Genomic DNA, 14885 nt, shown 5'->3' with positions numbered 1-14885 from the left:
GGCTCAGACTGAGCACTGAGAGAAGACCTCATGCAGCACCTGGGCAGAATGGTCCCTCCTCTCCTTTAGCCAGCTGGTGAGGGAGCAGCTGAGAAATGCTGGTGTGGCAGAAGGGACCAGCACACCCTACAAGTAACTGAGAACATGGTCCTCAGGATAGCAAGTCTTGAGAGATCAGATACATCCCCCATCTCTGGTGGGTCCTTTTTCTCTGCTACTGCCTCCAGTTTTGCACTGCATGTAGAGGTGGGTCCATTCCCCGGTTTTCTGTATGAAAGTCCAAATAGCAGTCAAGGGAAATATCCTCTCTGTGTAACTCCAGAGCAGTCTCACAGCCAAACCAGCACTCTTGCCTCCTGGAGCACCTCTGGGATGACATAGGAGACACCTCTCTCATCGCTGGTGGCATGGAGGACATGTCCCTGCAGCAAGGCCTGGCCCCAGTGCACTGCACACCCCACTGTCTCTCCTCTCAGCTTGGAACACAACATCCTGCAGAAGACATGGCCTGAAGTCCTGCTTGGAGGGGCTGTGAGATTGCCTCTCTCAAAGTCACTTGGGGTCTGTAGCTGAAATGCTACCGGTCTCTGGAAACAACCTCCACTGGTCACTAATCCTGAATGGTTCTTATCATGCTGTCTTATGAAACCAGCTCCAGCTTATCCTTGGCTTGCAGGGGCATAAATGGCTACCAAAGATTCAAAGCCAGAGTCTCTGACCCAGGACTTCCATCAGGAGATGGCACCCACAAAACAGCATAAGAACTCCTCCTTGGGAAGAAAGTGTTTTAAAGGAGTCCCTATATCCTTGTCTCTCCTTCTCCCTTGTTCTTCTTTTGAGATTCAAGCTCAACTTTTCACGCTGTTATCCACTTTTGGTAGCTTCTCTCTTTGGTTCAATATATTATAAATACATGAGCCTTCTTAGGGAGATGGAATCCACTGTTCTCATCAAATATTGGTTTAACAGCTGAGAGAAAACAGTGAAATATTTGCAGTTTTAAAATTTAATCATGCTCTTTGAATTAAAAATGGACTTCAGAAGGGGAAGGTGGAAACAGTCACTAGGGCTGGAAGAGGAGAGTGGGATGTGGGTGTGTGGAGCTGGTCTGAGCCTTTTTCTGGTCCTGACACTCTCTGCAGGCTGGGGACGAAGAGATAGGGACCAGCACAAGCCCTGAGCACTGATCCCATTGGCATTCCAGAGGATGGACACATGTGAATAGGATAGTAAGGACAGCAGGCTGAGGCTCCGCAGACCTCACAGTGATGTGACTTGCCCACCTCTGTGTCCCCACACCCCAACAGTTCATGTTTCTCTGTTTGCACTGGGTGGACACCCCATTCCATGCCCTCCTAGTCCATAGGGACTCCAGCTATGCCTCCCTTTGGCTGGCCAGTGCTCACAGATCCTCATACCTCTCTGCCCACTGGGACCAACAGCTGCCCAAGGCAGCAGTGTCTTCCACCCCTTCTCCAAACCCCCAACAGCCATTGCCAGCGGGGAATTATATTTTCAAAGAAAAAAATACCTGTTTCTTTTTCGCTTCTTGGAGCTTTTCTTCTTCTTCTTCTTCACAGGTGAAGGGCTGTAGGAGGGAGACCTGAGGGGGGCAGAGGGGCATTAGGGACCGCAGGGCTGCTCACAGCCATGCTGGCCACCCCAACACTCACCCCACCACCAGCAGCATCTCCAGGGCAGAGAGTGACTGGGGGCTCCTGGTAGGAGCAGGATGGGCCCAGGGATGAGCTTCAACCCAGCTCTGCTGCCCTGAGGGGAGGGTGAGAAGATGGTGGCACCTCCCTGGGCTGTGGAACTCCCAGGCCCTCACACCTCCATCTTACACAGACCCTTTTCCCTCACACCCAGCTGAGAGCTGCCATCCCCTCCTGCCCCACACACCGTCATGGCCACGCTCACATCCTTCACCAACCCTTTTCCCTCACACCAAGGGCTGCCCTGCCTGTCCCCTCATGCCGCCATAGGTCCCTCATGACGCTCTTCCCTCACACGCAGCCAAGGGCAGCCCTGCCCGTCTCCTCACACCGCCATGGCTCCCTCATAACGCTCTTCCCTCAGACCCAGCCAAAGGCTGCCCTGTCAGCCCCCTCACACCGCCATGGCTCCCTCATAATGCTCTTCCCTCAGACCCAGCCAAAGGCTGCCCTGTCAGCCCCCTCACACCGCCATGGCTCCCTCATAATGCTCTTCCCTCAGACCCAGCCAAAGGCTGCCCTGTCAGCCCCCTCACACCACCATGGCTCCCTCATAATGCTCTTCCCTCAGACCCAGCCAAAGGCTGCCCTGTCAGCCCCCTCACACCGCCATGGCTCCCTCATAATGCTCTTCCCTCAGACCCAGCCAAAGGCTGCCCTGTCAGCCCCCTCACACCGCCATGGCTCCCTCATAACGCTCTTCCCTCACACCCAGCCAAGGGCTGCCCTGCCCATCCCTTCACACTGCCATGGCTCCCTCATGACCCTTTTCCCTCACACCCAGCCAAGGGCTGTCCTGCCCGTCCCCTCATGCCATGGCTCCCTCATAATACTCTTCCTTCACACCCAGCCAAGGGCTGTCCTGCCCATCCCTTCACACTGCCATGGCTCCCTCATGACCCTTTTCCCTCACACCCAGCCAAGGGCTGTCCTGCCCATCCCTTCACACTGCCATGGCTCCCTCATGACCCTTTTCCTTCACACCCAGCCAAGGGCTGTCCTGTCTGTCCCTCATGCTGCCATGGCTCCCTCATGACCCTTTTCCTTCACACCCAGCCAAGGGCTGCCCTGCCCGTCCCCTCACGCCGCCATGGCTCCCTCACCTCCTTCGCTTCTTGCGGCTAGATTTCTTTTTCTTCTTCTTCCCCCGAGCTGGCAGTAGCCGCTCCCCATCGCACGAAGGGCTGAAGATTGGGGACAAGATCAAATAAACATTAAAAATAATAAAAATAAACCCTGAATGGGCTCACCTGGGACTCTGGCATCCCCGCCTCAGGGACGTGGGGCAGCAAGGTCAGTGTTCATGGTGGGCCAAGGGTGTGGGTGTTGCCTCATTACCCTCTAACAAATTATTTAGTCACAGTTTAAACAAACTGTCTAATAGAGATATAACAAGACAGCTCCACCACTAATGTGGAGCAATGCTGATTATTTAAAACATGTTTGCTGAGGTTAATGACTCCAAAACAGATTTATAGGTTTTGTTGCTCTTTGTAAATATGCTTTAAATAATTAATTGGCATTTAATTTGCATACAGTAATTATTGCAACCAGATGCATCTAACTATAATAAAGACTTGACATGTGTTAAGTAGCAATTGATTAGAAATATATATATATTTATTGAGACACTATGGTAATTTAAGGAGATATGCATCTCTTATACAGTTGTTAAGCCTTGAAAATAAACCCTCCTGCAAATTAATTTCTTCTTTAAACACATCATGCTGAATTGTGTTATATTTCAATGAAAAGCAAATACCGTGGTTAATTAATTCAGAGCATTGGGCTGAAAAAAATAACAGATACTCTGTGGCTACTCATTAACTAAAGCAAATGCTTGTAAAGACAGAGGCAGCTGGTGGCATCCCTAAATCAGCCCAAATCATCCATGTGGATCTCCAAACAGATCCACAGGTCCCTCTGAATCCCCTAATGGATCCAGGATCAAGGTTTGTGGGGGCACAGCGAGCTCCCCAGGGCCTCTGATAAATCACTGAGGGTGCTGGGTTTGTGCCTCAGTTTCCCCACTTCTCATCCTGCCCCTGGGAATAGCCAGGAGCAAGGAATGGGTGGAAGCAGCCCCATGGCCAGAGAATGCTGAGATCTTCACTACATAAACAGGCCAAAAATTGAGCAGTTTTCTGCAGCAAGAACAAACATTATTGCTAATGAAAGTCCTAATGCAGAGCAAACGACACTTTGCAGGGGGACACTCAGACTCCAGCACCCCTCAACACTTGATCATCCAGGGCTTGAATTACCACTGAAATTACACTATCATAAAAACTCAATTGCTTAGTGCTTTTAATACACTTTGGGAAAAAAAATAAAAGCTCTGCAAAATGAAACTGCAGGCTAATGCTTCAGCTGTGAGCTGTGAATAATGAGCACTTCTGGTGCAGTAAACCCAGTGTGCAAGCACAGCATGGCCCCATGGAGCACCCACATCCTCATCCTCACTGCTCCTCCCAAGGATTTCACGGATCAGCAGCAGCACCACGAGAGGATGTGGCACACCCTGGGCTCAGTGGCCCTTCTACCTCAGTGCAGACAGAAATAATGCATTTTCCAGGATGTCTCATTGTCACTAAGCTCAGATACCTGCCCAAAGACACCCAGGGACACAGCTGGGCACTGCCACAGCCACGGGAGAGCAGGGAGCAACATCTGACCATGCAGCCGCGGGCAGTTTCTGCAGAGCCCTTCTCCCTCTCCCCAGATAAAGTCTTTTGTCTTTGATGTGGCAGCTTTCTCCCTTGCACTGATCTGACTTCAATTGTTCCTCCGCGATTATCATCAAAGTCTAATTAAAAGTGTGCTTTAGATTATTGTTGTGGTTGGCCTGAAATCTGAAGATATGAAATGTGCTTTCTTGCTCTTTCTTTCCAGCATCTTTAACTGAACGGAGAGGCTTTAATCCCAGAGACGGTTGAGCAGGCAGGGCTCAGAAACCCCAGCTGCTTCATTTACAACGTTTCATTCATTTTTCTCCTCTCAAGTGGTCAGGGACTAACGACAAGCTGATAACGAGGCTGTGTCCTAATGAAGGCAGCGCTGCTGAGCTGATCTAGCATGGGGAGAGGGGAATTGCTGAGGGCGATTCCCAGCAGAGCTGGTAGTGCAGAGGAGTGCTGGCAGGTCTTGGAAGACTCCGAAGGAGGCTGTAAGAGCAAGCCCTGGAGTAGAAACGAACTGTATGTTTGTCCCTGCAAACTCACACAGGGATTTCATGCGATTGCACACATTTTCTGCGCACACACTAAGCCGTTGAAGACCCCCCCCCCCCCCCAGCTCTCACAGACCCCAGAAGGGCTGAGCAAACATCCACAGACACCTTCCCTGCCAGCCCCGTGTTCCCTGCTGACGGCCCGGGCTCCTACCTGCGTGACCTGCGGTGGCCATGGTCTCGTCTGTCCCTCCCCTTGGCACAGCCGTTGGTGCTGGCGGGCTCCCTGACCACGCAGCTGCTCAGCTTCTCGGGCCGTCTGTCCTCCGCAGGGTACGGCAGGCAGCTGAGCGTCCCACTGCCGGGGCAAGAGGCGACAAAGCCGTCAGGAGCTGTCCCTTCGGCTGGGGTCATTCCCCACCTCCTGGGGAATCTCCTTTCCCTTCTGCAGGTAGGAGCTGTGCAGCTGTGAAGGAGAGCTGCAGGTTGCTCTCAGTGCTCAGCTCTGCCGTGGGAAGTGCCCCCACAGGGCTCTGGAATGCCCCCTTCCCAAGCCAAGCTGCACCCCAGCCCAGGCATGCTGTGCTCATTGCTCAGGCAGAGATGCCACGAGCACAGTGCAGCCAAAGGAGCAGCTGGACAGCACAGGGCCAGATCCAATCCAGTGGGAAAGAATAACAGGAGCCAGTCAGGACATCTTCACCTGCACTGTGGGGTTTAGATCACCAGCTCTGCAGAGACAGCACAGATTTTGCACTCTGATAGGAAAAAACCACAACCCTTTCCCATTTCAATGTAGTTTTCCAAACCTGCTAATGCCTTGATAACACCTTGCCACACATCCTCATCCTGGACTGGCAGCAAACTTCCTACAGATAAGGTGCTGGGCTTGTGAACACACCTGGTCCTGCTGACAGCTCAACCTTGAGAACCTGGGACAGGTCAGCAGAGTTAAGGGGAACCACCTGGGCCAGGTGAGTGCCTGCAAGAACCCTGACAGCTGGCAAGGAGCAGAGCAAAGGCAGGGAAAGCCTGGAGGGAGTGGTTTCTAAGAAACACTGGGACTTGTGCAAGCTGAAATGGAGAAAAGAAGCTGCTGAATGGAGAAAACAAACCCAAACAAGGCTGCGTGCAGACACTCAGGAGGAAAGTAAATCGGTTTCTAGGCCCTGCAGATATTTATTTCAAAGAATGAAAAGATTAATGAAAAGCCATAAACCATACCCAGCAGGGGTGCTGAAAACGTTGGTGTTTAGTGTCATCCAGAGCATTATGGAATAGATAAAGCAAACGTGGGCATGTCCAGGCCCAAACAGTTTGTGGGGTGATACCCTGAGTAGGCTGGGTTCAACTGGCACTAAAAGTGTCCCCATTTTAAAGCCAATCACAGGACTGGGCTGTGGATGCCACTTTAGGGTCAGCTCTGCAAAGTCCCGTGACTGTGTCTGCCACCAGACCTACCCCTGTCCTTGGAAAGCAACTCTCTGGAGCCCTCAGGCCATGTGGATCCCACCAGAGCAGGGGGAGGCTGGGATGTCCCCCTGCCAGCCCTGCAGCCACAGTGAGATGCTTTGATGCACAGTGAAAGATGCTTTGGCTGCAGAGACCACCACAGCCATCACTCATGGTCTGTGGAGACAGGAACAAGGCCCAGGGCCAGGTGTGTGCTGCACATCTGGGGGTTAAGTGGGGGCAAGAGGGTGACTAAAGAGCAATGGCACGTTAAAAATGGCCCAAATAGGCATGGCTAGAGCCTTGCATGCCCCAGGGAGCATCCTGCTGCCTGCCTCAGCCATGAATAACACTCCTTGGGGTTGGAGTTGGCACAGGAACACCTGCAGAAGGATCACCCCTCTCTTCCCACCTCTCTCTCAACAAGCATCCACTTTCTCTAATAGCCAGCTCCTCCTTGGAGCCCATTTTGTAATGCCTTAACATTTAAGGATATGCACAGCCAAATAAAAGGATCAGTGGGGGGAAGCTGGGTGAAATGTTTCTGGCCCAGAACATGCAGGAGGTGAATAGTCCCTCTTGCTTTAAAAAGTCTGTTTGTAATAAATCCCTCAGTCGCTTCCCAACATCTCCATTGTTTTTAACCATCCAGGAAGCTACATGGTTAATCATTTTCTGTGTGCCAGCTAATTGGCTTGTGGCCTTTCCCAAACCCCTTTTAAGAACAGCCTTCTGAGGCCCAATCATTAGGATCCATTAAAAACGTCCCCAGATTAATGACCTGTGCAAAGTCTGAGCTGGATGCACTCCAGCAGCAGAGGCAGGAGGGATCCTCCCCAGGCTGGCAGCAGGCTGGAACACCACTGCCAGGACCTGGACACATCCTTGTTCACCCAGCCTCTAATGGGATTTCCAGGTCCTGGGGTTAAAACATATTGGCCTCGAGGCAATCAAGGACTTCTGTCCTGCAATGTGCCAGGCACCATTTCTTCTGGGCTTGGAAGTAATTATTGATGGAAATAATTATTCTCCAATTCCATCAAAGGCTGGCTTCCATTCAACCAAATGCTCCCCTCTGATGGATGCTGAGAGTCACTAATGCTTTAAACTGGCTGGTAATCCCCTGGCGTGGAGCTCCATAGACATTGATTGAATATATATATATATATATATATATATATATATATATATATATATAAACACTTTCTTTTCTTATTGCCTTTCGTGTCTTTCATGACTGATATAAAAGTGATGCAGTTTGGTGTGAATGATCTGTGTGGCCTCAAAGGAGGGATTATCACACTTTCCCTGCTGTTTGTGCCTGCAGCAGAAAAGAAGAAGCCTCTGTGGGTGTTTTTGCTGGAGCTGGCCCAGGGAGAGCAGCGGGGATGCTCAGCAGGATGCTGCTGGGAGCACGGGACTCACTCAGTGGGTGTGCCAGAGGAGGCAGGAAGAAGAGGAGAAGGAGGAATGCCCTGCTGGGGGGCAGCACTGCTCCAGCACTCCTAGTGAGGAGCACGGCCTCTCTTCCCAGTGTGTTGGTTGCATGTTTGTCCCTAAGGATGCACTCACTCCTGGCAGTCAGACCAGGACAAGGCAGCTGCCCACCCATCCCACCTGCCCTCCATTTCCACTTGGCAATTCGATCACTTGCACTCGTTTTTCTTTTCCCTTCCTTTCTGCTGTGCAGAAATCCAGCCTATCCATCAGACCTGTCCAGAAGCAGCACAGCTACTGCTGATGGGAGACCCCCAGAGTAGGGCACCTTTGGGCTGCCTGCCACCCACTCAGTGCAGAACATGCCCTGTGCAACCACCCACCACAGCTGGCTCATCCTGTCCCTTCCCATCCCAGCAGTCTCTGGTCCAGGAGGGGGTTTTGGGCTCATGGCAGATTTTGCCAATGCCGCAGTGGCTGGAAGAGAAGCAGCAGGCACACAGTGCCCTCGACTCTCCACCAGCACAAGCCTCTCACAGCCCAGCTTGCCCACCTCCACACTGCGGTGTCAATTCGGGTCCTGACATGTATTCCCTCTCTAACAGAATGTGTTGGCAGCAGAGGGTCATGATCTATTGCCTACCCTAATACAAATGATGCAGGAAAGGTCACTAATGGGAAGGAACCCAAACATTCCTTATCTGAAGGCAGATGAAACCATCATAAACCACTATGGCCACATGGAGGAGAAGGGATGGGTGGCTCTTTGCTGCTGCCAGTGCCCTGAGGCCAACCCACTCTGTCACCCTTGCATGGGGAATGGATGTCACCCCCAGTGTGTGGGGATACCATGGAGACCAGTTAATGACTGCCCTTGCCCACGGACAGATCCTGGCACTGCCCACAGAGGACGGGACAAAGGCACAAAGCATTTGCTGCCTAAGGGAGCAAACTCCCAAACCATGCCCATCCCTCCATCCTGGGCTGCCATGCTGCATGCCATGGCCAAATGCCATCTCATCGGGCCATGAAATGTGGCACTTGGTGACGCACACAGCTCGGGGAGCTGAGCCCAGTGACACCCGTCCCCCCCGGCTCCGCAGTGACAGCAGTCAGGGGGCTTTGCTGTGCACTTGACGTTCCCTGGGTGCTGCCATCGCGGGGCACTGCCCTCCCCCTGCCCACAGGCTCCCGTGTCCCAGCCCAGCTCCCCTGGCCCTGCAGCTGTCTCCTGCCACAAACCTTCCATCAATCAGCCTTTTCCCCGCAGTAACTCATCTCAAGAGGAGACAAAAGCAGGAAAATTGTCTCCCTAGTGACTGACCAGGGAGACAATTCAGCTGCCAGAGTGTGGCACCAGACCATCTCCCCGCTCAATTGTGCTGTCCCTCACCTCCACGGGATGGACCCCAGCAGTTCCAGCCGTCGGTGGCCTTGTGCAGCCCCTGTGTCCTTCCCAGCTGCCCTGCAAGCAGCAGTGTAAGCAAACTGGGGCTGGACCATGCTAACCAAGCAGTTTTTGGGGATTTTTTTTTATCCTTTATTTTCCTTTGCACATGCAGCTGGGTTGGGTGCTGGATGCACAAGCACTTCAGAGGCTCTAGGCACTGAGTGCTCTTGGCAGACCTGCACTGGCAGCACTTCCAAGGTCAGAGGATTTGGGATAGCCAACACAGAAACTTTACTACATTCCCTGCTTCAGCCCTAGCTGGCTTCATGTTCCCATCATCTCTATACCCTCAGTGAAAAGGCAGGAGCAGCTTCAGCCAACCAAACCCCCCAAACAAAAAAGGCTAAAACATCTCTGATGAGCCTAAAAGCTGTGAATGTTTCACTGGCATTACATGATGAAGGATGGACACCTTGCCTGGAACTGAGAACATCAGGACATGGCATCCTGAGGGGAGGCTGGAGAAACTCCTGTGCCTGTAGCTGCTTGCACCAGGGATGTTCTTGCCACTTCTCCTGAGTAACATGCAAAAAGTGCATGGACAGGTGATCCAGGGATGGAATATCCCATCCTTCCTCTCCTTTCCTCACCTGGAGGTTTTGGCTGTGCAAGAGAGGGCAATGGTGGGCCAGGATCCCCGCTCTCCCACATCCCTGCACTCTCTGCCACAGCCATATCACATGTGCTTCTGTCCTGGACTCTAGTGAGGGTGATCTGAGCTGCTCAAAGTGTTTCTAAAATCCACCCTTTGGGCTGAGAAGCCTTTTGGCACTGGCAAAATGAGCCTGTGATTTTCTCTTTCACTCTCTGGGTTTGCTTATCTGATTGAAAAAGAAAATGGTCAGACCATTCCCTTGTCCCCTGAGAGGGAGGGGACAGAAAGACTGTTGTGAAGACATTTCCCAGCAAAAACTCCAGCAGATGTGTTTATGTAAAGCTCTTTGAAATACACACTAAAAATACCTCTTCAAAATTAGGAGATGGGGAATATTGTGAGTGCTTCCCACAAGCACACACATACACACACAAACACCCATGGCAGGTTCTTTGCCCACCTCATTCAACCCATTATTATTAGTGCAGCAGGAGCCCTGCAGTTTGTTATTGAAAATTATAATAGCAAATCACCGAGATATTTTCCTTGATTACACAGACTCCAAGCCAGTTCAATTTTAATCTTCTCCCTGCTATTTTTTTCTGTGTATCAGCAGAGGCACCAGCTGCAGAAAGGCACGTGGGTTTCTTGAGGCAGTTCAAACGCACAAGAGAAACACAATTCTGTACTATACATTTTTCATAAGATTTTTGCCAGTTGCGATTCTCCTCCCCCTCCTGCTCCTGGGAACCCTGTGTCCTGGCTGGATGCGGCTCCTTTTCCTTCTTGCACTCCAGAAAGGTTTAAGGACTGCTCTCAGCACATCCCGGGCCAAAAAAGCAGCTTGGCTCTTTCTTTTCCAGCAGTTGATTTATTATGCATGGTTGGATCAGAACAGAGGAGCTTCCCAGCTGGAAGAGGCCGCGGTGGCGGCGCAGGATCAGTGCCAGATGCTCCGGGGGATGCTGTGAGGTGGCAGCCCACGGGGAGGGCTCTGTCCCGGCCACCAGCTGGCAGCGGCGGCGGCTCCTGCTGTGCAGCAGGGGATGGACAATCCCTGCAGAGGGAAAACTCCACGGGGGAAAGCGATGCCTCCGTGAATCGCCTTCTTAGGCAGGGTCAGGCACGAGGGTGAGCACAGCCTCTCTCTGCTCCCCACAGCTCGGTTTCCTCCTCCCCAGGGGCACCAGAAGCCCCATCCCCTGTCGCCCTTCCTTCCCGAGCACCTTGCAGGGCTCGGTGTCCCTTTCCCTCGCTGCCAGCGACCCAGGATGGCTCTGCTGACTGCCTGCCAGCGACAACAGAGAGAAACCTGAGGAATATGGCACATGGTCACATTGTTTCTAAAGAAAACCTGGACTGCTGCCCCATCTCGAACGGTTTCTACGGCATCTTGTGCCTCCCACGCTGCCGGCTCGGAGGTCCCTGCGGAGCTTCCTGCCCATCAGCACCTGCACACTGCCGGGCCAGGCTTGCTCTCAGGGGGACAACCCTGTGCCTTTCCTGTCCTCAAATCCTCCTCCTTAGACAAACAACCCGCGGGTTCCCATGTCTGTACAGGAGCCAGTTTTCTCCTCCATCAGGAAATATGACGAGAGGAGCTTTGGTGCTTTCAGGTGCCCGCAAATGGAGACGAAAGTGCTGACGTGCTGCCCCGTGGCACAGCAATCTGGCACATCCCTGATCCATGTTTTGGGGGATGCCGGGCTCCTGGGTGATGAGAGCTTATGCTAAATCACACCATTGCCCCACAGTCACTCTCCTCCCAGCTGGCCCCAAACAGCACTCCCGGCTCCTTTCCTTGCCATCACCCCCAGGCAGCCTGCAGCAGCCATGAAGGGGGTGAGCTGACAGCCAGGCATGGGGGCAACCTGAAACAGCCCTTGCAGAGCTTGTGATTAGGAAAAGTCTGGATCTGTCCCATTAAACACTTGCCCACAAGCAGCACAGGGCAAAGCCAAGCTGGGCAAAGGTCAGGACCAAGGAGCTGGGAGGAAGTGGCTGCAGTTGCGCACTTCTCAACACAGCATGGGGAGCCAGAAGCTGAGGATGATGCTTAATGCTTTAGGAAGGTTTTAACCAAAAAAATGAACTCATTGATGTCCTAGAAAAGAAGTGCCTTGGCACTGCCTGCAGTATGGTCAGGCTGGAGGGCACCTTCACACCCAAGGGGCTGCACAGTGCCAGCCTCTGCTCCTGGGACCATCAGATGTGCCTGCTCCCCCCGTTGTCCAAACCCTGTGCTATTTGGCATGGCAAACAGCAGTGAAATAGTGAATTTGCCAATAACAACTGGTTAAATTTTAATCAAATAGGGAATTGTAAGCACACAGTTACCCGCAGCTCCTGGGACCACTGAGAGATCACTTTAAAAATGAATTAGTAATTAGGCACTTTGGAAGCAGCAAGGAGAAGATGGCTGGACAAGATCCACTTGGAGCAGCAATGCTTTCTTTGCCACTCACATAAACTTTTTCCTCCTCTCCCTTAATTTCCTTCCTTTGAATTGTCAGTGGATAAAGGGAGAGCACACTGGAGGTCCCAACACTCAGGTAACTCCAAGAACACAACCTGTTCATGAGCTGCCACCTGCCTGCAGAGCTGCCCTGGAAATGCCTCTGGTTGAGATTCTCTGCTGCCCCACCCATCCATCCAGGCTGGGGACAGGGACACCCAGGTCACCAGATGCTGTTCATAAACCAGCCCCATGTGCCAGAACACAGGCATGGTGCTCACTACAGAACAGTGATTTCCAAGGGCTCAGCTTGAAATTACTCCAACATTAAAAAATGCTCAACAACCCCCAGGACACACTCAGGCATGCAGCCAAATGGATGTCCCCAGCTTGGGTGCCAAATGGGTGTCCCCAGCCAGGGCATCACATGGGCAGGGTCTGGTGAGGAGGGGTTCCCTGGCCATCCTTCTCTTTGGGACTTGTCTCCTGAACATCCAGCCCCCTATGATGTACAGGGCTGCACTGCCAGTGCCACCTGGGGCCAGGAGGGCTCCACGACACCGTGAGGAGCAGATGTCCCCACGCAGAGAAGCGTGGGCAGAAATTAGCTCCCATGGGGTGGAATTAACCAACAGATTTCTGCTGCTGAGCAATGAGCCTGCAAGGATCCCAGCCCAGCAAGGGATGTGGAAAGTGGACTTTAAACTCCCACCCTCACTTTCTGATGGGGGCTTTTTATGGCCAGGAAGGCCCTTTGCCTCCCTGTGTGTGCAGTGGCAGCTGAGCTGGGAAGCTCTTGAACTGCAGCTTCATGGGTGGGAGTGTTTGGTTTGACCCCAATCCTCTTTCCCTGTAACACCCCCTGGTCCTGTAGGAAACACCTCAGTGGTCAGGCTGCCTGTCCAGGAAGGACTGGTGAGGAGGTTTTGAGTAAAGGAGAGTTTCTGGAAGGGAAGACAGGACCTTTTCTCCTCCCACTGTGCTCCAAGGAGGAAAAGATTGGTCTGTGCCATCCCTGCCACACACAGAGCTGTGGGGTGCTCAGTGCTGTGTGAGAGTCAGAGCCAGAAAGAAACCTCCTGTCTGCTCTCAGGCAGGAGGTCCCCAACCATCCACACCACCCTGCAACTCTGGACAGTCTTTTAAATCATCCCAAAAAAGAAAAAAGGGGATATTTGTCAGCTTGCTGCTTCCTAGGGGGAAGATTTGGAAGAGGCAGGTGAGTCACTGTGGCAGACCCTGCCAGGACAGGCTGCAGAGAATCATTTCAGTTTCCATCCCATCCATCTTTAATTGGGTGTAATAATAATTTTATTGCTTGCTGGGATTTGTGAGGCTGAACTAATATTTGTAAAATGCTTTGCTATCCTCAGCTGAAAGGCAATCTAGAGTGGCAAAGCCCTGGTGTTATTCACATTTGGATAATCCAGAATTATTCATAAACAAAATCAAGATTATGCAAATATATTCATTAGTTCTCAGAATACCTCCAGGAAAATAGAGGAATTAGTTTTGTTAACAATTATGTATTATGTAAGTGTGTGTCTAAGCACGCACAGCCCCGGTGCTGGGGCACATTCACCTGGGACTCATCCCAGGATCCTAGAGGGCTGGAGAACAAAGGTTTGGCCTGTACAAAGCCACCACGTCAATTCTGGGATATGCTGCTGCCCCACAGCAAAGCACAGCACAGAGCACAGAGCCCTGTGCCCTGCCAGGGCCCCCCTGGCTGCCCTAGTGACACCCCCAGTATCCCCTCTGTACCCTCACAGACAGCCCACGTGTGAGCACCATCACCTTACCCCCCCAAACCAGCCTTCCCCACACAAATGAGGGCTTTCACACTACATGCAGGGCCAAGAGGCTGTGGATTTGGGACCTGGAGGCAGCCCACTCACCCAGGGCCTGCCCTTTGTGCCCAGCACAAGCCCTCACACGATGCCAGCTTGTGCCCAGCCTGGCTTTCAGCAGTGTGTGACTGTCTATTTGGGATGTGCTGGGAAATGGGAGATGAAGGTGCAGTGAAAAATACTGCATGATTTAATTAATGCCACATGCCTTTCACTCTATAGGTTGTGTGGATGGTTAATTATTTTTATAAAGAAAATAATTAGTCCCAATCAAGGCAGAAGCTCTCCAGAATTACAGCTCATTAACCGCTCTCACATTTTTCTGTTCTATAAAAAGTCATGTGGTGCTGATGAAGATTATAGACCCTTGGAATCAGCATTAAATACAAATTCAGACAGTGTTACCATCCTATTACCATCAACTGCATCGACTTGGCTTCGGTAATTGCAGCTGGAGATGAAGGGCAGGGATTTCTGCTCCACACAATCTCTGGAAACAAGCACCCTGCCCATCAGTTTGCCGCAAACAATGTGACACCAAGCCCTGACTTGGCTGAGTGCAGCCCTGAGGAGATGACAGCCACCAAGGAGAGAGGGAAAAGCTTTGCTGGCCATGTGAAGATGAGGAGTGCTCAGGGTTGGTTCAGTTCCTGTTTGCAGTGGGGCTGCTCCTGCACACAGCAGGAAGCACCCTGAATCTGCCCTTTGGCAAAGCCACCAGTCCAGTGCATGCAAAGGGCCAGAAAACGCAGAGGGGACAAG

General features: G+C 52.1%; 1 protein-coding gene across 2 annotated transcripts in view; it reads right to left on the bottom strand.

Annotated features, from left to right (window-relative positions):
• The window catches only part of SRRM4 (serine/arginine repetitive matrix 4), a 44345-nt gene that overhangs the window by 19977 nt on the left and 9483 nt on the right, over positions 1-14885 (bottom strand). The window contains exons 2-4 of one of the 2 annotated variants that reach the window (XM_053994203.1): positions 5099-5242; positions 2819-2899; positions 1532-1603 (exon numbers count right to left, since the gene is read on the bottom strand). In XM_053994203.1, the coding sequence (XP_053850178.1) occupies positions 1532-1603; positions 2819-2899; positions 5099-5242 (297 nt within the window). Of the gene's footprint in view, positions 1-1531; positions 1604-1673; positions 1738-2818; positions 2900-5098; positions 5243-14885 lie in introns of those variants that run through there. The other variant, XM_053994204.1, reaches the window with a different exon arrangement.

The sequence above is a fragment of the Vidua macroura genome, chromosome 18, assembly GCF_024509145.1.
Source record: "Vidua macroura isolate BioBank_ID:100142 chromosome 18, ASM2450914v1, whole genome shotgun sequence".
NCBI lineage: Eukaryota > Metazoa > Chordata > Aves > Passeriformes > Viduidae > Vidua > Vidua macroura.
The sequence above is the reverse complement of the archived record's forward strand: the minus strand, read 5'-3'. Positions and strand labels throughout refer to the sequence as shown.